Genomic DNA, 26,070 nt, shown 5'->3' with positions numbered 1-26,070 from the left:
ACAAACACCTCTGGAGATAAAAATCTAGGTGTGCAAAGCTTGTCGCATCATATACAAAAAGACATTACTACTAAAAGTGTTTCAACTTAGTACTAAAGAAAGGGCTGCAGTCATCAAATGTATTAGAACCCAAAAGTTAATAAATAACAGTGGGAAGCACATGTCATGTGAAACAAATGGTACAGATGTGTAGAGTACAAGTGACTGCCTCCCCAGAACCATCCTGATCTTGAATTGTTCCAACAGTCCTCAATATGCATATCGATGAATTTCTTACAACAGATAGGCACTAGCATACTGGAATGATGAAGAGCATTGTCAGTAAGTAAAATGTATAGAGTTGCACAAATATTTGCAGCTGTACTGATATTAATAATAGGACTCTATCATTATATTAATGATATTAATGAAAATAAATATTTCACACAATTTAATTGAAGGCCACTAAATGTGTATTAAATCTTTATTACCATTTAATAGCAAAAAAATCTTACTGCTTATGTAAAGGAAACAACAAAATGTGTGCATATAAGAGTAAACCAGACAACATGGAAGGTCTCAGTAGTTTAATTCAACAAACATTCACTCTTTTTCCTCATATCACTCCATTTATAGATAGTATTGCACAACAGGGTAGTGTGACTACAAAATAATATTACATCTTGGCTCTACAAAAAAACAAAACAAAAAAAGGAAATCAGTTTTATACAAGTAAATTCCACATAAACAATCAACCCTCAAAAGAAACCATGCACCAAGTCCAGTGTTTCTGCATTGCAATAATCAGATTCATAGTAAAATATATGTAAAGCTTCTCACAATGCTTGTCTCCTTACTTATAATGGCTCCTAAAAGTTACACACTTAGCATACCAATAAAACATTAACTCAATATTCTCTCTGCACACATACAACATGAAATAACTTAGAATGGTAAAACAAAATAGCTAAAGTAAATTTAAGATTTCAGTGCATAGCCATAACATCAGATAAACGTCTAATGTCATTCTGAGTACCTGCCAATGTACATGAGGTCTCTCCATTATAAATGCTGGTGTTAAAGTCTATTGTGTAACCAGTATGACCAGTAAGTTTCAGTTCAAGGTTGAAGAAAACCACAGCTCACCATTCTGCTTTACACCATTTGAGTGAGCAACTATATAGACATTCTTACACTGTTTATTTTATGCATAACAGAAAGTTGAATTGTTTGGATTATGGGACTTCTTTTACTCTGCTTACAACAATTTGTGCAGATGTGATTCTGATGACAATTGTTCTCTAAAGAGACCAACTGAGGCACACGAAAACCAGCACATGAAGCATAAGAAGGTAGCCAATGAATATGTAGCGTGACTTTCCCCTGGATGTCAGTAGTTTGGAACAGCAGAATACACTCCTTCCTTTGAGCCACCGCTGGCACAGGTGAACCCCACTCTTCATCTAAAAAACACCAGATCGCAAAGCACAGCTTCAGATTTAGGCACACTCAAAACTGATACTGAACATTACTACAGCATGGGAGTTCACTTGTAAGCAAACGTGTAGATTTATATTCAGGAAGTACAGTTGCAAAAAGTTAGCAAACCCTCTGGAATTACCTGGATTTCTGCAATGATTACTCATAATATGTACTCTGTCTTTAATTGTGATTTAGATGAAGATCAAACACTTTCTGACTACTCAAATGATACACAACCAAGGAAAACCAAAGAGTGATCGTTGACAGGGCAGGCTGATAAAAGTTTATCACAAACATTTTTTTTTTATTGCATTTGTAGTTTTACCCCCCCCCCCAGAATGAACAGACATTGAATGGATTTTTTAAAGGTTTCTTAAAGCTGCAGTAGGGAGTTTTGAGAAAACGTTGACTTAGCCTGAAAATTTGAACAAGCACAACTTACAGGTCCCACCCCCTTGCTCTCTGCTGCGCTACAGCCCTCCCTCCACAGCTCGTCCTCCACAGCAGAGCCTGTCGTGAACACGCAGGCTAGTAAACAGGGCCACCGATAACAGCGGATAAAAAGTTATATGGCACATTCACTAATAGGGACTTAACGTCAACAATATGCTTTACATTGACTATGGCCTGCCCATACTTTGACTACAAACTTGGTCCTCAAATCATTATGTATTTTGCAATAGCCTACATGTAACTTTATAACGTTGCACTCTTTCTATAAGTTATAAATAGCTAGTAAGATAACGTTAATATAACGGTAACTAACGTTACAGTATGTAAGTAATTATTCTAGCGATATATAATGCTAGATAAGGTGTGCTAGTACATTATTTCAGCAACATGACAAGCCAGTGAATTAGCAGGTTTCAATTGTTGCTTAGCAGAGTGCGTGACATTTTATCTACATGTTATGCGGCTAGAGTTTTGACACCGAGTCAATGGGCTCTGTGTAATTCTTTCTTTTTCACTTGTTTATCGTCATCGGTCTTTTTCCTTTTACCTCTTTGTTTTATGAGCAGGTGTCACTCGAGAATTGGCAGTTTAGGTTGTTTCTCCGTCATAAGCACAGCTGCAGCACGCCGGCAATCTTGAGTTTGAACGACGGCTCGCGCTGTGCAAGAGAGGGGTGTGATCAGCGCGTACACGAGCGTGATTGACACTGCTAAGACATTCCTCCTGGCTCTGATTGGTTGTTTCTGACCGGGAGCGTGTATTTCTGCAAATGGCAATAGGACCACTGGGAGGAGCCAGAAGAGCTTGATTTTTTTCACAGATTATCTCTCTCATATTCTACTGTCAGGACATAATGACAGTTTTAACAAATATGTAAAAACTATTTTTTACAAAAGTTACCTACAGCAGCTTTAATGGAAGCTTTATTTATACGTTGATTTATACAGCACTGTTTTCTGCAGAGCTGCTTTAGAGCTACAGCAACTTTGTTTCATAATTGACAAATTTTCAACATCAACATTGAACTGACTCGAGCTGAATAACAACACTATTGTCTTCTGTAGAGTTGCTTATAGATGAACTGAACTCATTTCATAATTGATGAACTTTACAGTTATTAAACTGAATCAACACTGAACTGACTTGAGCTGAATATAATGACACTTGTTTTTCATAGAGCTGCCTTACAACAGAATTTGAATTTGTCTCATATCTGATGATGAAGTTTGCATCATTGATCGTTTTTTCCCCGTTTATTACTGTGAAGCTGCTGTATACAATAAAATCTGTATTGTATAAAGCACTGTATAAATAAAGGCGACTTGACTGATATTCAGTACCTTATGCAAGACCGTGTGCTGGCTTGGCCGAAGAATAAGATCTTCATACTGTTGCTCCTCTGTGTCCAGCTGAATACTAAAGTCCCTTTGAGCATTCCATGATTGTTTTGACTCCATGCTGAAACAAACACAAAAATGAATTTCAAATGGTGTATAAAACACTAGCACAGCAAAGCTACCTATAAAATGTTTAGATATACAACTGCTCCTATATATGTATATAATGTATATAATATATATAATGCATTATATATAATGCTGCCTGAATCATAATCATACACTGTTCGTTCGTTGGCCAGAGAAGAACTGGCCCCCGACTGAGCCTGGTTTCACCCAAGGTTTTTTCTCCATTCTGTCACCTGATTGAGTTTTAGTTCCTTGCCACTGTTGCCTTTTTCTTCTTTATTCGGCTTTGGCTTTTGGCTTGCTTAGTTGGGGACATTTAATTTAATATTCAACAATATTATTGATCTGCCTGCATTGACACCATTATATGAGAACTGAACTAAGCTGGACGATGACATCACTGTATTGTAAAAAGCGCTATATAAATAAATGTGACTTGACTTAAAGACAACTATGCAGATATTGACAACAGAGAGTATAATGGGGATAAAAGAGAAGGCTATCTATTAAGTAAACGTATCTAATAGTGAAATATTAAACAAAATATAGTAACGCCTATATAGCTGTGAGCTGATGCACAGTGGATTGAGCGCATCCCTTTTTCACAGACATCAGTGGAAAGTTTGTAGTTCGGATGGATATGTAAATGGCAAAGAAAGTACAACGAGAGGGAGAGAGAGACAGAGAAAGAGAGAGAGCACTTCTGTTGCATGCTCTTGATTGCTAATCGTTCACTGAGCACACATGCATTATTTAATCGTATATGTAGGTAAAACATGAACTGTTACGTGATTTATGTATAACGAGTGGTTCTCTACATTATTTAATGTTTTCACCATTCGTTGTGCACAAACGTAAGGACTGCAAGCACAAGAGCCATATCTGTCTCCACAACAATACGGTATTATTCAGATCTGAAGAGAACATGCAGAACTTGCCTACACCCTACTCAAAGTCAGACACAATGGCCACACTACATGAAAAGTTTGGGCAGCCTCATCACATCACCTTAAACAGAACCGACACTGTCATGAACTTGCCAGTGATCAAATGTGAAGATACAGCAGCCATTAAAGGGATAGTTCACCCAAAAATACAATTATTTAATCAATTACTCACCCTCGTGTTGTTTTAAACCCATAAGACTTTCATTCATCTTCGGAACACAAATGAAGATACATATATACAGTATGTTTAAATACAGTATGTATTTGTGATTCACGCTTTTTATTTTCTCTTCATTCATTATATGCATTCTCCAAACAACTGCATGAAGATTGCTAGAATACATCAGCAAGAACAATACAAAAATTAATTAAAATAAAATGTGCAAAAAAATGAAATAATTAAAACAACACTGTCAAACAGTTATTCACCAGATACATTAAAGAGACCCTTATAATCGTCTCCCCACCAGGTCATCCCTCAATAAATGTCAAGTATCTGCCCCACTTTCTCCTATATCCTTATCCATTGTTTTTTGCAAGTAATCTGTATGCCATTCCTTCATATGCCCAAACTTTGCCCAATTCTGTAACCCATTCTTGCAAAGATGGCGAACCTGGTGACAGCAAACTTCTCATAATAATTTGTCTCCCAATCATAATACTTATTTGAATCCATTCAGTTGGGAAAAGATGGGTCTCCAAGGACATAAAAACCTGGACAGAATGGAAAGAAACATTCTGACACCTCTTGAACATAGTTATTAACCTTAGACCAAAATTCTTGTATTTGTATGCATCAGGTCTCCGTCCTCCCTCTCACATCGCCAGCCTTCAGGCTGAGCCTAAATAACCTGCTCGGGGTCCAATAAAAACGATTCAATATTTTAAACTGGATAAATCGTAATCCCAAATTGACATTACTTTATAATTTCTGCATATTCTAATCCAGTCTTCATCACTAATTGAGACATTTGAATCCTTGCTCCAGACTCTTTTAAGAGCAGAATGGAAACTATAAGGAAACTATAGCTTTAATCCATTAGCAATCTATACTGATGCCTCATGTCTTTTTACCTCTAGTAAATAGTTAATTCTTGGAAGACAGTTCATTTTGAGAACATTCACCTTACCCCAAAGACAAGCACGGCACAGTCCTCTAGGGCTTTGAAACAAACAACTTAAACTTAGACTTCCTATTTTGATCCCCAAGGGGAAATTACAGCAGCAACAGAAAATCAAGACAACATGCAAGACAAAGATAGACAATACAGTCAATCAATAATCTGAATTTCTATCAATTAAAATACCATCTAATAAACAACAGTATGTCATCTGCATACAACAAGAATTTGTGAACTGTTCCCCCTACAGAAACCCCAGGAAAGTCTGTACTTGCTGTTATAGCTGCTGCAAGTGGTTCTAAAGCCAAGCAAAACAACAGAGGGGATAATGGAGAACCTTGCCAGGTCCCTCTTGCCAACGTAATTTAAGAGATCTGCCCATTGGTTTGATTCGCAGCTTGGGGTCGCATGTACAGTAACTTTATCCATTAAAAAAAGCCATGTCTCAAATAAATAACCCCATTCCGTATGGTCAAAAGCTTTTTCCTCGTCCAATGAAATTATTAATTATTATCAAGTCTCCTAATATTATCCCCCCCAGTTCTCCCATGTATAAAACCCACCTGATCCCCATGAACTAAGGAAGTAGCCTAATTACACTGTCCAGCCTGTTTGCCAGGATTTTAGATTTTACATCCACAGGTATCAAACAGATCGGGCAATAGCTCTTACACTCAATTGGATCTTTATCCTTTTTAAAGATAAGTGTAATTAATTTGATTTATTTAACTCAAATTACAGATATAAGGTATCCAAAACACAACTAACAATGTATTTAATAATATATATATTAAATACAAGGTTTATAGTGGCTAATATTGTTCAATAAATAATATTTTATATTATAATGTTGGCGTACTTGGTATCGAGAAAAGGTCTGATGGGGGTTTATCAGACGGGCTGCGGTGTTAATTTTGCCTGAAAAGATTGTATTTGTGTTTTTTTAAAAAAAAATGAATTGGTAATGAATGGTATTTAAATAAAGTCAAACACTTTTCAAGTACCTTTTCGTAAATATGGCTGTTTTCAAGGGTTTTCCAGGACTTAAATTTCAAAAACTCAAATTCAAATACTTTAAGCACCTTGTACGAACCCTGTTTACTGGCCATTTTCTAAACAAATAAAATAAATATATATATATATACACTTATTAATCACAAATACTCGTCTTGCACTAGCTCTGCTATTCGCCATGCATTACGTAATCACGTTGACCTTCAAACTGTTGTACCCCATTGAAGTCCACTATATGGAGAAAAATCCTGGAATGTTTTCCTCAAAAACCATAATTTCTTTTCGACTGAAGAAAGAAAGACATGAATATCTTGGATGACGTGAGGGTGGGTAAATTATCAGAAAATCTTTATTCTGAAGTGAACTAATCCTTTGACACTGCCTTCAATGCTTCCCAAACAGTTCCTGCAGAGGGCGCAGTTTCCATATTTGTCTCCTAATATATTTTAATTTCAGGAATTTCAAGCAAGATCTGAAATAATGATGGAACCAATAGAGCAGGTAGAGAAAGAGACAAGAGATTTTGATATAAAATAATAATCAATTCTAGAGTACATCTGACGAGAAGCAGAACAAAATGTATAATCTCACCCATCCGGATTCAAAAGCCTCCAAATGTCTACTAATCCAAAAGCTTTGCACATGTTTGTTAATTTTACACTAGCTTTGGACATATTACATCTAAACGAACTACTCCGATCAAGCACGGGTCGAACACCAAATTCATATCCCTACCTAAAACAATACCGTACTGCCCAGCTGCATATAAAATTTACAAAGAAAGCTGGATCATCCCTATTTGGTGCATTAAAACTACATAATACAAAGATCAAACATGAATGATCAGTCCAGTCACTGCTCCATCGCTGTAACATACTTCAATGGGCAGAAAAGAAAAACATACTTTTCTTTTGGGCAAACAAAGTGTTTATATCCCTCGTTGGTCTTAATCCAACAGTGCAAAATTCACCCCACGAGCATGAAGGATTTTTTCGGCATTCTCTGAACTTCCCTCGTTTGAGTTGCGTCACTTGCAAATTCAGGGAAAACCTGTATCCACTTTTCCTCGAAGTGTATCCCCCCTTTCTCCCGCGTAGCACAGAATCACGATCTGATGATCTTAGAAATCTTAGTTCTAGGTCTGTCCTCAGGATTAGATCGTAGGCCGAACACTGGTGAGTCCGTTCTATCTCAATCCGTTGCTCTGAAGTGTCGATAATTGTAGAGATCAGCTCCTCCATGAACTTAATCATGTTTCCGCTTTCCTTATGATAAAACGGAGATTATTCCGCCGACTCCGATTCTTCATGTCCTCCGCTTTTTCTCTTAACTGAACAAGTTCACATTTAGTTGTAGGAGGGTTCGCTCGCCAATCTTTCTTTTTCCTCAAGGAATTTCACACATTTTTTCAACATCATCGATAAGCGTGGTCAGCGCAGATAGCTTGTTTTCTACATAAGCTGTAGTTTGGCAAATCTCTTAAATGCCCTCCATATCATCCCAGATTTTCTTCAACAGTGTAAATATTCGCTGTCTTATGACCCTTCATTCTCTGAGCCCGGCTGCGGGGTGGAACTCTCGCTATCCTGAGACAGTTCAGGCACCTGTGATCTCAAGTGTCTCTTAATGCCTCCAGAATTCGAATGCGTTTTTTTGCTCATTCAGGTTTAATCAGGATACAAACTGCTTTTAGATCTGACCATCTTAGTAGGAAAATTGTCTCAATTGGCAATGTATTATGCAGCCATCTTGCCAAGATTTTTTTTTTATATATAAAATCTGAGAGATTTTTGTCCCTCCATTGAAAGAGTTTTCACCCAAAACTCTGACGGTTCAAAACATTCTTAAAGAGAATGTAAAAAAAAATCAATATGAATCGAGTGGTTTAATCCAAGTCTTCTGAAGAGACATGATACCTTTAAATGATGAACAGGCTTTTATTCACATATAAACTTTGATCAGAGAACATAAACAGAAGCTCAATCTTACTTGCTTGCTTGATGCACAAGAAAAAACCTGATTGGTTCTTACGGAACATTAAATGTGCTGGTGTGACACGAGAATGAACCTCGCTGGTTTTTGCGGGTCCTTTTAACAAATTTAGGTGTTATATGTACATTCGCTGATCAATGTTTCAATCTGGTAAGCCTCCCTATCGAGCTGCTCCAGCATGCTAAGCTTCTTATGCTGATTCATGCAAGAATGGGTTGGATGCTGCAAGGCCCTGCCTCCCTTTGTCCTGTGCAAGATGAGAGGAGATAGTAAGCATTCCCCGGTATGGAATATATGATCCGTTGAAAACAGAGGAAACAAGAGATGCACCTGTTCTAGCCATCTAAGAAAGCCATCTAACCAAGCTTCATTACAGAGAAGCAAAATGCAAAGGACCAGCAAAGTGCCAATTTTTGCAATGAGGCAATTAATTAACTTAGGAGCAGTCAAGAGGCTCAGCCCAGATGAGGAGTAGTAGCACTGAAGAGCTAGAGCTACACTACCACTTTCAATAAATTAATTCTTCTCACAAGCATTTTAGTCTTAACAGTTGTTGCAGTAATTTCCCTTATTACTGTATCAGGACTGCAATAACTGTCTGTTAAGTAAAACTGATTAAAACTGATAATCAAAAATGTCTTCAAATTTCAATATTGATTAGTCGGAATAATATGCCACAGTGAATCAAATGGGAAAGACAGCTCTCAAGTCACACACCCCTTGGAACGAGAATCAGCTGAAACCACTGAGTCTAAAGAAAACAGGCAAATATAGCACATTCCCATCAGTGGAAGGTGAGCTCATTCTCCCAAGCATCATTTTATTATTTTACTATTTTTTTATATATCAGAACTTTTAAGTTCTTATTCTCCTCAGAGATCACTTAGATCGTCATCTCTGCTATTATTAAATATCCCGAAATCACGTTTGAAAACAAAAGGTGATAGGTCCTTTTCAGTCTATGCTCCAAAACTTTGGAATACACTACCTTTATCGATCAGAGCTTCTCCTACTTTAAATGTTTTTAAAGCATCAATTAAAACCTACATTTTTTCTCAAGCTTATTAAATTGAAAAATTAGCTTAAAAATGCTTTTTGCATCTATGAAATACTACCGGGTTGCAGTTCTTGTGAGGTCGCTAGGTTTAAAATTTGTACTTATTATAAAGATTCTATTGTTTTAGGTCTACGTGGTTTGAATTTAAAAAAAAAAATGTATATGCTCTACTTAACTGTATGTGTACTTTTGATGTATCTGTGAAGCACTTTGGTCAACATTCATGTTGTTAAAAGGTGCTATAGAAATAAACTTTGACCTTGATCAGTGGATGCCACTCTTGTACAGCTGTACTGAGCTTCAGTCCCAAAGCACATTCACCTGTGACCTCCTTGGCCAGGTGCACACCACTGCACAGGCCACATTTTTAACCTAACAGTAAAAGTATCTCGGGGGCAAACATCATATTTCCTATAAGAAGATGATCATAGTCATAGTGTGCTAATATTTGCAGATGCTCTTATCTGTAAATTTAAAGAAATAAAAGTCGAAGTAAGTATTTCCATTTTTCTGTCTAAAAGGCAAGTGAGTCATTGTATGCCTGTTCAGACTAACTGCAATTGTATGGTTAAAAAGGAACTTTCTGGGTGCCGATAGCCTAGTGGGCAAGTGCGCCGCCATGTAGCGCCGTTTGAAATAACTTCCTTTTGTGATCTGACGTGGATTCACATCACAGAATGAGGCAGAATTTTATTTTATAGTCAGGGGTGCACATAACTGTTTTGGTCTGGTTCTCAAGGGAGCACCTGGAGATGCTGCTTGGTACTCACACTTTACGCGGCACACTTATCCTACAAGCTGTCGTCATCACTTTCCTCCTGACTTCTCTCCTCACTATCTTCTTTTCTTGTTTTTATTTTATTTTATTAACATTAATGACACAGGAATATTAGGCTGCTGTAACTTTAAGACTGAATGCATGGACTGAATATACTGACACACATCCGGTTTCTTTCTCAACTGTTCACTTATGGCATTACCGAGAAAATACTTGTCTAGACGGGTATTTTGACATAATTTTGTGTGTATGTGTCCATTCAAGCGCAAGTAAACGCGAAAGAGGAATCAATTCGGTGTTCGAGCGCTGTCTGAAATGCACCTCTCTTTTTCTCTCTCTCTGCGTGTGAGAGATAACAGATAACGTGCGCGAGTCCCGATATTCGCCTCTTCATCCGCATTTAAAAACGTTTGAATGTGTAAATTAGCAAGACAAAAGACGTCCAAATGATAAACTTTCACTCTATGATGGTTAAACTTAGCAGTTAATCCGCAAATCACATGCGTGCCAAACCGTGGGGCCTGGAACGCATGGATCACGGATCAACTGCGATCCGTTGCACCCCTAATAATTAGGGCTGTAATCAACCAACCTGTCTGCCTCGCTGCCTGCTGTGTGTTTGTTTGCGTCGAGGTTGTAAGCTCCGCCTGAGCCTCGTATTTCTTTCTGTTTTGAGTAGGGATGGCCCGATACCGATACTGGCATCGGGGATCGGGCCGATACTGTCCTAATATACTCGTACTCGTACTCATAAAAATTCGCCGATACCACGCACCGATACCACGTACATTTTGCAAAACGAAACTGGCCGCCGCGAGTGCTTTGTCGAGGTGAACTAAGGCATAGGAAAGTATAATGTCGGCGGTTTGGGCTCATTTCAAGATAAGGGATGATGACAACAGCAAGGCAGACTGTGAGTTATGTTCAGCTAAGGTGTCGAGAGGAGGGAAAGAAAGTACATCGTTTAACACCAGCAATCTAATTAAACATCTGAAGACGCATCATAGATCTGATGGCCGAGCGCGCGCGCGGGCGGTAATGCACTCACTCTGTGTGTGCGGGTTACGGGAGAATAAAACGATTCGCGGGACTCCCGCAAACTAGAAATATCTATGAATAATACATAAAAACTAAAAGATTTTTATTCATCTCTTGCATAAAAGCAACAAGAACAACTACAACAAAATAGAAACGATTTACAGGCCAGAGTTTCTATTCATAACATGGTTACAGCGTTGAGCGATGTAGCCAATCACAGACATATGTGTTGATTTCTTGAACGCAATGGCCAATCAGAAGCATTTAAGATAGACTCCCCTCGCCGCTCAAAACGGACTTTTTTGTTCAGTGCTGAATTCTGTATGCTGGCAAATCCTCTAATTATAACAAACAAAGTGTGGATATTATGAAAGATTGATTGTGCAGTCAGCTTCATTGATAATAACAGAGATGTGTGAGATCGCGATGAACTGTCAGCTTTTAGGATTTATTAAGGGAGCGCACTTTGCGTGCATTCAGTCATGCCAGACCATGCACGCAGTAGCCTGCTTGCTTTTATGTTAAATTAACAGTGGTTTGTGTGTTAATACATTTATTATTTTACTAATTTTTATTTATTTTTAGACTTGTTAAAACAAGCAGAGAAGAAAATAAAAACAGTCTTCTAACCTGTGTTCTAAAATAGTCGTCTTCTTTTCTGGGAGCCTATTACTTTTGCGGTAGAAATATCGGTATCGGTACTCGGTATCGGCAAGTACACAAATGTAAATACTCGTACTCGTATCGGTTTGAAAAAAAATGGTATCAGGCCATCCCTAGTTTTGAGCCATAATTTATCATTTACTATCATTTCTAGTTGTTTATACTACCAAATACAGCTTACCCAACATCTGAGATTAACCTTACATCTCTAGCTTCCGTTATTGTTAACACAGCACGCTAACTCGCTAACGTTAGCCTGTTAACGCGCACCCCGTGCGATTTATTTATTTATTTTCTCTCGCTCGCCCGCGCCTTTGAGTTCATAAGTCCAGGTAAGTAAGAATCAGTCAACAAACACGGTGAGTAATGTCTTGTCCTGTTATTGTCACCTGTGTCACATGTCATATGTTTAGTATAGCCTTCTCCGATGGCAATATAGGATTTATATGTGATAAATGCAAGGAGACAGTCAGGCTGACGGAGAAGATTTCAGAACTAGAGACACGCATCCAAACTTTAATTGAGGATGGTAAGAATGCTAGATCTTTAGATAGTGTTTTGGATGCGCCTAGCATAGTGAACTCTTTACATCATACGGTTCCGGCTGAAGTAGAGCCCGTGCAGCAGGGCAGATGGGTTACTGTGAGAGATCACCGTTCTAGTCGCGGATCAAAGAACCACTCTTCCGTTCCGATTCCCATAACAAATCGATTTGCCCCACTCAGTGAAACACCCACTGAGAATTCTGTTGATTGTGCCCTGGTAATTGGTGATTCGATCACACGGAACGTGAAAATAGAGACACCAGCCACCATAGTCACATGTTTGCCGGGAGCCAGAGCGCCTGACATCAAAGCAAATTTAAAAGTGCTGGCTAATGCTAATCGTAAATTCTCTAAGATCATTATTCATGTCGGCACTAATGATGTTCGACTCCGCCAGTCGGAGATCACCAAAATTAATATTAAAGAGGTGTGTGAACTCGCAAGTATGATGTCAGGCACTGTAATTTGCTCTGGCCCTCTTCCTGTTCACAGGAGTGATGAGATAGTTATTAGATTGGCCTCCCTGAATCGCTGGCTGTCTGAGTGGTGTCCGCTAAATAATGTAGAATTCATAGACAATTGGAAAAGTTTTTGGGGCAAGCCTGACCTGTTGAAAAGAGATGGTATTCATCCCTCCTGGGCTGGTGCTGCTCTTCTCTCTAGTAATTTGGCTCATAGTCTTAGAGCTAAAACATGACAATCTGGGGCTCAGGTCAGGAAGCAGACAGACTGGCTAAACCGACCGTCTACTAGCGGCCTCACGTCACCAAGGTCAGATAAATCCCATCACATAGAGCCTCTTTCACCTAGATATCATCATATAGAGACTGTGTCTGTTCCCCGAATTTGGAAATCCAAAAAACGTCAGGTTAAAAATTTAATTTATGTTCAACAAATAAAAAACAGATATAATACAGATGAGCAAATGATAAAGCTTGGGTTGCTGAATATTCGATCCCTTACTCCAAAATCACTCATAGTTAATGATATGATTTCAGATTATAATCTAGATGTGCTGTGTTTGACAGAAACCTGGCTAAAACCAAACGATTATATTACTTTAAATGAGTCAACCCCACAAGATTACAGTTATAAACATGAACCTCGTCTGAAAGGCAAAGGGGGAGGTGTTGCTGTAATTTATAGTAATATTTTCAAAACCACTAAGAAATCTAGTTTTAAATATACTTCTTTTGAAGTGTTGGTTCTTAATGTAAAAATATATAGTGTAAACGATAAATCACATTTGAGAATTCTGCTGGCTACTGTGTACAGGCCACTAGGGCACCATAAAGATTTTATCAAAGAATTTGCGGACTTTCTATCAGAATTAGTATTGGCTGCAGATAAAGTACTAATTGTTGGTGATTTTAATATACATGTAGATAATGAAAAAGATGCATTGGGATTGGCATTTAAAGATATTGTAAACTCAATTGGAGTTAGACAACACGTGTCAGGACCTACTCATTGTCGTAATCATACTCTAGATCTAATATTATCACATGGAATAGATGTTGATGCCGTTGAAATTCTGCAGCAGAGCGATGACATCTCAGATCATTATCTAGTCTCATGTAAATTACATTTAGCCAAGGCTGCAAAGCCGACTCCGTGTTATAAATACGTTAGACCTATAACTTCTGCCACTAAAGATTGCTTTATCAATAATCTTCCTAATCAGTTTCATCATCTCAGCATCCCAGATAGCTTAGAAGAACTCGATATTGCAACAGAAACTTTTAACTCTCTCTTTTCCAGCACTTTAGACGCAGTTGCCCCGTTGCGCTTAAAGAAGATTAAAGAAAATAGTCCAACGCCGTGGTACAACGAGCACACCCAGGCCCTTAAGAGAGCAGCCAGAAAAATGGAGCGCAACTGGAAGAAAACTAAACTAGAGGTATTTCGGATTTCATGGAAAGAGAGCTCGATTGCTTACAGAGAGGCTTTAAAAGCTGCTAGATCTGCTTATTTTTCAACCCTATTAGAAGAAAATAAATATAATCCTAGGTATTTATTTGAAACAGTAGCTAAACTAACGAAAAAGAAAGCTTCAACCCCAGAAGTGTCCAAGCAACACAGCAGTGATGACTTTATGAACTTCTTTACTTATAAGATTGATAATATCAGGGACAAAATTATAACTATGCAACCGTCTACCACAGTATCGCATCAGGGAGTGCATTGTAGTCTCCATGAGGAAAAATTTGATTCATTTGTTGCCATAGGAGAGGAAGAATTTTCTAAACTCGTTAAATCATCTAAATCGACAACATGTATGTTAGACCCTATACCGACTAAGCTACTGAAAGAGATGCTTCCAGAGGTCATAGATCCTCTTCTTACTATCATTAATTCGTCTTTGTCTCTAGGATACGTACCAAAAACCTTTAAGCTGGCTATGATAAAACCGCTTGTTAAAAAACCGCAACTTGATCATACAAAATTAGTCAATTACAGGCCGATCTCGAATCTGCCTTTTCTATCAAAGATATTAGAAAAAGCAGTATCCTCACAACTGTGTTCCTTTTTAGAAAGAAATGATATCTGCGAGGATTTTCAGTCAGGATTCAGACCGTACCACAGTACCGAGACCGCTCTCATCAGAGTCACAAATGATTTGCTCTTATCATCCGATCGTGGTTGTATCTCTCTATTAGTGTTACTTGATCTTAGTGCTGCATTTGATACTATTGACCACAACATTCTTTTAAATAGACTCGAAAATTATGTTGGCATTAGTGGAGTTGCACTAGCATGGTTTAAATCATACTTATCTGACCGTTATCAGTTTGTAGCAGTAAATGAAGATATGTCTTATCGATCACAAGTTCAGTATGGCGTACCACAAGGCTCAGTACTAGGACCGTTGCTGTTCACTCTGTACATGCTACCATTAGGAGATATCATTAGGGAACATGGAATTAGTTTTCACTGTTATGCCGATGATACTCAGCTGTATATTTCTTCACGCCCCGACGAAACTTACCAATTCACAAAATTAACGGAATGCATAGCCGATATAAAAAATTGGATGACTAGTAATTTCCTACTACTAAATTCTGAAAAAACAGAGATTCTAATTATTGGACAAAAAACTTCCACACGTAATAACCTAGAATACTGTCTAACACTTGATGGCTGCTCTGTTAAGTCTTCGTCGTCGGTTAGGAACCTGGGTGTGCTCTTTGATAACAATCTCTCATTTGAAAGTCACGTTTCTAGTATCTGTAAAACCGCATTTTTCCATCTTAAAAACATATCTAAATTACGCCATATGCTCTCATTAACAAATGCAGAACAATTAGTTCATGCGTTCATGACATCAAGGCTAGATTATTGTAATGCTCTACTGGGTGGTTGCCCTGCACGCTTAATAAACAAACTACAGCTAGTTCAAAACGCAGCAGCTCGAGTTCTTACCAGAACCAGGAAATATGACCATATTAGCCCGGTTCTGTCAACACTGCATTGGCTGCCTATTAAACATCGTATAAATTTTAAAATATTGTTGATTACTTACAAAGCACTAAATGGCTTAGCTCCGCAGTACTTGAGTGAGCTTTTAAAACATTATAGTCCTTCACGTCTATTGCGATCTCAAAATTCCGGCCAGTTGATAATACCTAGAATATCAAAATCGACTGCTGGCGGTAGATCCTTTTCTTATTTAGCACCAAAACTTTGGAATAGTCTTCCTACCATTGTCCGGGAAGCAGACACACTCTGTCAGTTCAAAGCTAGACTAAAAACACATCTCTTTGACCTAGCATACACATAATACATTATAGACTTCGATAATTCAATGTTAGGCTGCATAGATTAGGTCAGCCGGAACTGGGAACACTTCCCTTAAATCCAGATGTACTCGTTACATCATAAGAAGAATGGCATCTACGCTAACTTTAGTGTCTTTGTTTATCCCGAGGTTTTCCTGCAGCATGCCGGATCCAGGCCGTATCCAGATCTGACGAAGGAGATTCGCCTGGACTCGATGACAATGCAGTGCTGAAGTGTCAACTATCCTCTCCCTATGGAGGATCCCTTTCCCACTCTACAGATAAACCGTTGTTGAAAATCCGGTTCGCGTACCTCGAAGTGATAAAATAAAATTCTGTATCAAATTTATAGGCAAAACAAGTAGTTTGTTTAGGCATGGTTTGTTGGGAAATTACAAACCTGCGCACACATATTCAATCAAATTTAACTATAGAATCAATTTTTAATGCGCATGTGAACGCCATCAGGTCGCAGGTTCGCGTTTAAAGTCTGTTTAGAGAGAACGCCGTTGTCTTAGTGGCCCCTAATGTAATAACAAATGATAATTTTGCTGGAAGTGAATCAATCAAAACCAACTTTAGCTGGAAATAACATTATTCAAAAACGCTATAAAGCCAAAACAATCTCTGTTACCGTAAATTGTATGTTTATCTCTGTAAAGCTGCTTTGAAACAATCTCCATTGTTAAAAGCGCTATATAAATGAAGATGACTTGACTTGACTATTAAATCGTTTTTGACCTAATTATTTTGCACTGAAATGACACTTCGAGTCTGTCAGCTCTGACAGCGTTGCATCACGTGTCACTGCGCAATATTATAGCTTGCATATGATTTCCGAAAATATGTCAATGAAAAATGTCAATTAGTGATATCAGCACAAGAACTGTTGAGGAATATGCGACATAATTTAGACAATTGTTTTTGTCATATGTTATAATAACTGACAGACACCATCATTCTAGCCACTCTGTGCATGTCCTCGCACAGAGCGAGGCAGAACATAGGAGCTCAGTTTCGCGGCTGAGACACGAATAGACTATTAACTTAAAGCTTTTACTCTTAAACACAAAAGGCACATCCACTTTAATAAAAAAAAAAAATATTTATTAAACAAACCAGATCAAGACGAGAGCAGAAACGAAATAAGTGCATAACTGAAAAATAAAGCATAGGCTCAAAACAAATAACAACAGTGGGCACAGTGCAATTGCACATTAGGTTTAGGCATTGGGTTGGGCTAATCCAAAAAAAAGTGAAAACAAGGGGGGTGTTCTGAAGACAGACTGTTACCTGTGAAAGAGGGGTGTTCTGAAAACACCCCCATTATCAATTAGTGCTTTCCACCTGATGAAAATAACACGGCAAAAAATCGACCAATCAGAATTTTGGTCGAGCCAGAACGTATCGACCAATAAATCGACTAGTCGACTGGGAGATTACAGCCCTACTAATAATTAATGAACACACTGATCATCATGATTGCTATCTTACCTATCTTATATATACAATGATAAAGGCTATGTTGATTAGCAATGCAATGCATTATAGATAGATTTTATTCTACAACAACGATAACTGGATGCCTTTGTCCATATCCAGGATTTCCTGGAATGTCATATGTTTTATGAATTTATGTGTCTCACTTGTCTCACTTCAACCTCTGTAGCACCAGTGCTACGTGCTGTAAGACTGGAAAACTGGAAACTGGTTGAAGAGATAGACCACTGGTCTATGAGACGAAGGACCTTGGCAAATTAACATTTGAACTCTCTCACACACACACACACACACACACACACACACACACACACACACACACACACACACACACACACACACACACACACACACACACACACACACACACACACACACACACACACACACACACACACACACACACACACACACACACACAACACTTCTTCCCCTCATCCCCCACTCTTGCAGAGATCACCCAAACTCACATAAGAATCTATATGGTTTTAATTTGAACAACTATCATACAGTTTTATACATGTGTTTAGTATTATTTGAAATGTCTACAAGTGCGACTGGTACAAGTGTCCTATTTCCAAATAAGCAAAACAAAAGGTAATAAGGTTTTTAAGAGTTTTTAGATAACATACACACAAAGGAGGGTGGATGTGTAAACCCTCCTGCTCTCAGAAGGTGTGAACTCAATGCTAATTTCCACTGTTAGCAAATGTTACCATGTAAATCAACTTAAGTAAGTCTGGGGGTGTGAACACAGTAAATTTCCACTGTGAACTCATGTTTACATATGAAATGAGGTCTGGCTATATAATGAAATGCAACGAGAAGATCAGGGCCTTTTCTGTCTCAGATCAGCCCGTGAATGCTGAGTCGCCGAGATAGTGCTCGGTAGTGCTGCTGGCAACAAGGGAAAGACCTTGTTGACAGCCTGGAGAGACAGCTGACAGGAGGAAAGAGACCCCAATGGGGCTGGTAAGGGTTAGCTACCCTTGTCGGCAGTATCCAGCTCCGTGTTTACAGGATGCGGAAGATGGCTCAATGTTGGACAACATGGTTAACGACTTAGGAATGGAAACGGATATGAGTATGGAGAGTAAGACTAGCTCAAGATCTGCAGTTAGTAAAGTCATTGAACTCCAAGTTTGTGTCTGTGGCTGGAGCAAGGCGACAACGGTCAGGGGTTTGAAGGTTCATCAATTAAATGCTTGAGGGAGAAGGGACAAGGGCCTGGCATTGATCAGTACTTCTTACGAAGTCAGTTAAGTCAGTCGAATGAAATCCAGAGACAGGAAGCAAACCACAGCTCGCAGGATATCAGCACCCCTGTCATAGAGGAGAGGAGGGCTTGCACAGTTAGTGATGAACATATTCATACTTGTGAACCCAGTCAGACTAACCAGCATAGGAGAGAAAAGAACCTCAACGGGCATAGGCCTGGAGTTAGATGGCCAAGAGCTTGTGAGAAAACTGCATGGGACACGGTAAAAACAGATCTATGCTTTGCATTGGAAAGATTAACTGGTACAGTTGAAAAGAAGCTGGATAAATTTGGGGACATCATTTACGCATATGGAAGTGAGAGGTTTGGTGTGGAAAAAAGGAAGGAAAAAGTACAAACTACTCCTGGAATGTCTAGACGGCAGCAGAACATTGAAGGGTTAGTTAGAGAAAGGAGACAGCTGAGGAAGCAATGGAAAAGAGCAGAACAAAGTCAGAAGGAGGGACTCAATCTCTTACAAAGGGCCATAAAAGATAAGCTGGCAACATTACGCTGAGCTGAGCGCCTACGGAAACGCTACAAAAAGAAGGAACGTGCGAGGGCTAATTTCTATAAAGACCCATTCAAATTCGTAAAGAAGTTATTCACCAGGGAGAAGAATGGCACTTTAAAAGCATCTAGGGTTGAGCTAGAGAGATATTTGGAGGAAACACATACAGATGCAAAAAGGCATGAGCCTATGTCAATTCCATCAGAAATACCACCTATCAACCCACCAGAATACCAAATGGAGGTCTGTGCACCTAAGTGGAAAGAGGTAGAGCAGGCTGTGAGAAAGGCAAGGGCTTCATCATCTCCAGGGCCTAATGGAGTTCCATACAGAGTGTACAAGAGTGCTTCAGGAGTTCTGCGAATTCTGTGGAAATTGATAACAGTGGCATGGGAAAAACAGGTTGTACCTAGAGCATGGCGCAGAGCAGGTGGTGTTTTTATACCTAAAGAAAAAGATGCTACAAGCATCAGTCAGTTTCGTCCTATTTCACTATTAAACGTTGAAGGTAAGATTTTCTTCAGCATTATTGCCCAGAGATTGTCCACCTACCTATTAAAGAATGCTTCATTGACACTTCAGTTCAAAAAGCGGGCATTCCAGGGTTCTCAGGATGCTTGGAGCACATCAATGTTATCAGGCAACGAATTCAGTCAGCTAAAAAGGAGAGGAAGGAGCTCCATGTGACATTCCTGGATTTGGCTAATGCATATGGTTCAGTGCCACATGAGCTTCTTTGGGCAGCATTTGATTTTTTCAGAGTACCAATGTCAATAACAAATTTAGTGAAAGCCTATTTTGGAGATTTGCAATTTAGTTTCTCAACTCCAAAATTCAGCACTGCATGGCAATGCTTAGAGGTTGGAATAATGGCAGGATGCACCATTTCTCCACTGGCTTTTACCATGGCAATGGAAGTAATCATTAGGGCATCAAGATGGGTAGTAGGAGGAGAGCGCTTGGCTTCTGGGATGCGACTACCACCAATCAGAGCATACATGGATGACATGACAACCATGACTACAACAGTAGCCTGCACTAATCGATTAGTTAACAGATAACATTGAATGGGCACGAATGCAATTTAAGCCCTCTAAATCAAGGAGCATCTCGATAGTTAAAGGAAAGGTAGTAGATAAAACATTCTTCATTAATGGTGAGGCAATACCAACAGTTTCTGAGAAGCCAGTGAAGAGTCTTGGGAGATGGTACGATGGGGATCTAAAGGACACAGTTCGAGTGGGAGAAGTTAGACGACAAGCAGTGGAGGGGTTGAAGAGCATAAACAGCTGTGCTCTACCAGGCAAACTAATACTCTGGTGCTTTCAGTTTGGTCTACTGCCGAGGTTGCTGTGGCCACTGACTGTGTACGAGGTTTCTTTGACAACAGTGGATAAGCTGGAAGCGTTAATAAGTTCATACATCAGGAAATGGTTGGGAGTTCCACGCTGCCTCAGCAGAGTGGGACTTTATAGTAAAGGAATATTGCAGCTGCCAGTCTCTGCTTTAACCGAGGAGTTTAAGTGTGCCAAGGTCAGACTGGAAATGACCTTAGTAGAGTCACGCGACAAATGTGTAAGGGAGGCAGCCCCTGTGTTAAAAACTGGTAAAAAGTGGTCAGCAAAGAAATCTGTAGTAGAGGCAAAGGCTGACCTTCAAATTGGGGATATCGTGGGACAGGTACAGCATGGAAGAGGGGGTTTTGGGTTCAGTTTAGCTCCTCCTAAATGGCACAAGGCAGGCCCAGCTCAAAGGAGGAAGCTGGTAGTCAACGAGGTGCGAAAGCAGGAGGAGAGGATGAGGTGTATAAAGGCCATTTCCCAGGCCAAGCAGGGAGAGTGGATGAGATGGGAGAGTGTGGAACAATGCAAGATGGGCTGGCAAGACCTTTGGTCAATGGAAGAGAGTAGGATCAGTTTCCTTATTACGTCAACATATGATGTTCTCCCATCACCGCAGAACCTAAACCTCTGGGTAGGAGAGGATCCCTCTTGTCCTTTGTGTTCATCACCTGCCACATTAAGGCACATTTTGACAGGATGTAAGGTGGCTCTTAGCCAAGGTCGGTTTACTTGGCGCCATGACCAAGTACTGCGATGTTTGGATTTGGCATTGGAAGGCAAGCGTAGTATGACCAATTAGTTGCCGCCTGTTCTAGCAAAACATTACACGCAGAAGACAATATTCCTCTGCCCAGGCGAGCAACCACCAAGAAAAGGTGTTAACACCAATTCTCGCCCAGGACAACTGGAAGCTGCTAGGGACTGGAAGATGCTGGCTGATCTTGATCAACGGCTTATTTTTCCACCTGAGATTGCCACCACTAACCTACGACCAGATATTGTTTTGTGGTCTGGATCAGCACGCATTGTTCAACTGATAGAGTTAACAGTGCCATGGGAGGATGCGGTAGATGAGGCATATGAGAGGAAGAAACTGCGGTATGTTCATCTGGCCACTGAAGCAGAACAGCGAGGATGGAGAGTCCAGGTTTATCCAGTGGAAGTGGGTTGTCGAGGTTTTGTGGCACACTCTACAACCCGGTTCCTCAGAGACGTCGGATTCAGTGGCCAAGAGTTGCGTCGCACAGTAAAGAACTTATCTGAAGCAGCAGAAAGGAGCAGCAACTGGCTGTGGTTGAGACGGAAAGATTCTAGCTGGCTGTGTACAGGCTGCCACGCTAAGGTTTCGTAGAATTCTTGAAAAACTTGAAAAGTCTGTTGGTTTATTTGTATAGGTTGTATAGTATTTACAGTCATTACGTTCCTGTGTATATTGCGTGAATGACGGGTGGTTGGGCAGATATTGTGTTTTGCGGTAGGTGGTATGCCATACGGAACCGTTGCCACTGAAACTGCATTAACGCACCAGTGGGGCTCGACAGCCTTAGTCAAACGGGTTGGCGCGTATGGTTGGGTTGCGGAGAGATTGTGGTTAGGTCTCAGCAGCAGGAGGGATGTAGAGGTCAGTAAGCTGGGCTGAGTTGAGAGGGGGACGGAGGGGGGAGACTCTGGGACGCCAGAGTCACTGTCGAGCCCTCTTGAGGTGTCGTGGGCTAGTCGACGAAACACTGAGGACGGAAGGTGCCCACTTGAAGACCCTAGAGATGTCCCCTACTCGGCTCAATCCAGACGGTTGTCGTGCTGGTCCACTAGGGAGACCACACTGTAGTTGCAGCCGTCGTGTGTGCTGACACGCCAAGTACACTGCAGCCATTAACGCCGGACAGAAGGGGAGTCACACCACCATATGGAAAGAAGCGTAAATGGATGGAGAAGCATAGTTTACTGTAAAGCTACGTCTTAGTGTTGCTTATCTTGGCGAAAGTCGAGTACAAATCAGCATGACGTTTTAACATCTACTCTCGTGTAATGGAAATCATCATAATGTGGGGTAAAATATTTTATGGAGTCAGATGAAATAATGAGTTAATACATAAGATAAAATGTATTGCATTTAATTAAAAATCCCTTTGCAGGGCTCGCAAAATCGCCTGCCCGACGTCCCGGGGCTATTGTGTTTTCCAGTCGGGCTACCAAAATGTATAACCGACCTGCCCGACGGGCTATCTGAAATAATGTAATCAAATTCCCCGCTAAACTTCTGCCTCGCCCCCCTAAATATTTGTGATTAAGTGTAGGCTACACAAATTCGTGTTCGCTTCAGTCTTGTTATAATCAGATTCAGCGCGTTCTTCATCTTCAATCGGCAGCAGCGCGCGAGCACGCAACTACGCACGTCAGAAACAGAGCACAGTGTGTGTGTGTGTGTGTGTGTGTGTTTGTTTGTTCATCTGATCCTCATTGGTCTGTCACTGCTCGTCAATGTCAGAATATTTGAGATGACCAATCAAATCAAAGTAGGCGGGCTTTATGTTCACTGAAGATGCTGCGCGCGAATTTTAGCAGAGCGGCTCGACGCTTCAGTTTACGGTCAAGTGCGAGATAATGTAAGTAGCTAAACTAAACATTTCATATTTGACAGTTTTTTTAGGTCATAAATGTTAAACGAATGACAAAAATAATCAGGCAAACTAATATACTTTTGTCTAATTTCGCTATTTTGAACTGAAAATAGGCCTATTACTGTCATTGTGAGGGGACAAGAAACATTAACAAAGGCGTTTTCATCATGTTAGGCACAAGATTAATAATGAATGTGTACAAATAATCTACTGCCCGCTCACATGGATTTAAAGCTATTTCTTATAATTTTTTGGGCCTTCAAATGTCTTGAAATGCACATATCAGAGAAATAATTTTTTTTTAACACCCTAACAACCTTATTCATTCACAATATGTACACATTCATTATTGATCTTATTCCTAATACATGGCCGTAGACAGGGCTTTATAATCAGGCTACCTAGCTTTCCAAGTAGTTGACCCTACAGGTGAAACTCGAAAAATTAGAATATCGTGCAAAAGTTCATGCATTTCAGTAACTCTAATTAAAAGGTGAAACTAATATATCTAGTGTATATAACTATATACATATGCATAATTATACTTCTCAGAGGGACGACATTTCTGTATTAAAATTTTATTGATTTCCTGTAATATTCTAATTTTTTGAGATTTTGAATTTGGGGTTTTCATAAGCTGTAAGCCATAATCATCAAAATTATTAACTTTTGCACAATATTCTAATTTTTCGAGTTTCACCTGTATGTTTACTTCACTGACAGACAAAAATGAAAAGCCTATATCAGTCAAAGCTCAGCTTTAGGAGGGGAAGAGCTGGGGCAAGATAAGAACAAATAGAAAAGAGTGGGATGCTGATGAGGAGAGAAAAATAATCAGCTGTGTGACATGGTTTTAAAGCTATTGTTATCCAATTTTTTTGCATATGTAGATCAGAGAAATCAAAATTTTCTCGAACCCCCCTAACTAGCCTACCTCACATTCGGGACCTCAGTGATTATAAAACCCTGCCATCTGCATGTTAATGAAACTAGTTAATAGTGAGCATTAGACCCTTAACTAAAGTGTTACCTTTTTTAAATCATACCCTCATTGGGGGCTGAGCCACAGACAAACTGATTCATGTTCCATGGTCACACACATTCAGTTCAGTTAGAACCAGATGCGTATTTGTATTGATGATTCTAATTTGATTTTTTTATATCCAATTGTTGATATTTGTGTTTTGAAAAAGTTGTTGATTGATGTTTTGACTCCTAACCTCCTAATTTTCTACATTAAAAATTGTCTTTTTATTTGGGCTAGTAAAATTCATTTCGGGCTACCAAAATCTGAAGAGTGCCTGCCCGAAGGGCTACCAGCGATTTTGAAATTTTGCGAGCCCTGCTTTGCCACGAGAAAAGACGGAACACGCGTGAGACCTTTACCTCTAATCGAGTACCGCCATTGGATCGAATTAGACGGCCTTACAAACGTGCAAAAAAAAGTTAACGTACAGCCCTGACATGATAAACACTGTACGACTTACTAAGAATGTTTTCTATACATGACTTATATACCAAAATATAGAAATCAGTACAAGTCATACTTGTTTTCTTAAAAGTGGTATTGTGTCAACCTTAGGCATTACACTCTTACTTCCACAAAGTAATTTTGAGAATAACAAATTCCATGCACTCAGTGTCAAACACCGATTTAAAAAAAAAAAGCTTTTCTCTTGTACCTCACAACTCTCTGTTCGGTCAACCGCATGGCTTCCTCTGCGGCCTCTCTCCTTGATCTCTCCTCTTCCAAACTAGAGTTTAACTGAGACAGATGAAACTCTGCCTCAACTAGCCTGGACAAAACATTTTAAAGAGTATTACAAAAAAATCTAATAACATGAGTCATCTACAAACATTGTCGGTCTCAAACAAACCTCATCCTGAGGTCTCCGCTGTCTGATCCATCTGGGTTGAAATTTGCACGGATTGGTTCCTGAGGGGCTCCTGGTGGAACTTCTGCATAGACTGCACCCTGTTGAGAAATTAACAGAAATTACACCTTTTAAAGACTTTAAAGACATTTTCATTTTATTTCAAGGCCCTATACTATCTATTCCACTTACTGGAGTAGACAAGAACAGTTTTGAATTTTATAGTAAATATAAAGTTCTGGCATGAAACTCGCTTTCAGAAACCCTCCACCTTCCCCAGCTCCACCTGTATAGATCTGCTACTGGGGTTATTCCATGTTTGTTTTATTAGCCAGCAGCCATATCACCCTGTAGCCCAAGACTGGTTGCCCACTGAAGCTAAGCAGGGGTGAGCCTGGTTAGTACCTGGATGGGAGACCTCCTGAGAAAACCAGGTTGCTGCTGGAAGAGGTGTTAGTGAGGCCAGCAGGGGGTGCTCACCCTGTGGTCTGTGTGGGTCCTAACGCCCCAGTATAGTGACGGGGACACTATACTGTCAAAGAGCACCGTCCTTCGGATGAGACGTTAAACCGAGGCCCTGACTCTCTGTGGTCATTAAAAAATCCCATGGCACTTCTCGTAAAGAGTAGGGGTGTAACCCCGGTGTCCT

The 26,070-nt window shown here is 39.7% G+C and overlaps 1 protein-coding gene across 3 annotated transcripts in view; it reads right to left on the bottom strand.

Annotated features, from left to right (window-relative positions):
* Positions 1-551: 551 nt before the first annotated feature.
* The window catches only part of si:ch211-220f16.2 (golgin subfamily A member 4), a 72,746-nt gene continuing 47,227 nt past the window's right edge, over positions 552-26,070 (bottom strand). For all 3 annotated transcript variants that reach the window (XM_056233260.1, XM_056233259.1, XM_056233261.1), the window contains exons 18-21: positions 25,425-25,522; positions 25,230-25,343; positions 3,255-3,372; positions 552-1,442 (exon numbers count right to left, since the gene is read on the bottom strand). In XM_056233260.1, coding sequence (XP_056089235.1) covers positions 1,281-1,442; positions 3,255-3,372; positions 25,230-25,343; positions 25,425-25,522 — 492 coding nt within the window. In that variant the 3' untranslated portion in view covers positions 552-1,280. The remainder of the gene's footprint in view (positions 1,443-3,254; positions 3,373-25,229; positions 25,344-25,424; positions 25,523-26,070) is intronic.

This window comes from Rhinichthys klamathensis, unplaced genomic scaffold (genome assembly GCF_029890125.1).
Source record: "Rhinichthys klamathensis goyatoka isolate OS25496 unplaced genomic scaffold, OSU_Roscu_1.1 h1tg000365l_1, whole genome shotgun sequence".
Taxonomy (NCBI): Eukaryota; Metazoa; Chordata; class Actinopteri; order Cypriniformes; family Leuciscidae; genus Rhinichthys; species Rhinichthys klamathensis.
This window is presented reverse-complemented; position numbering and strand designations above follow the sequence as displayed.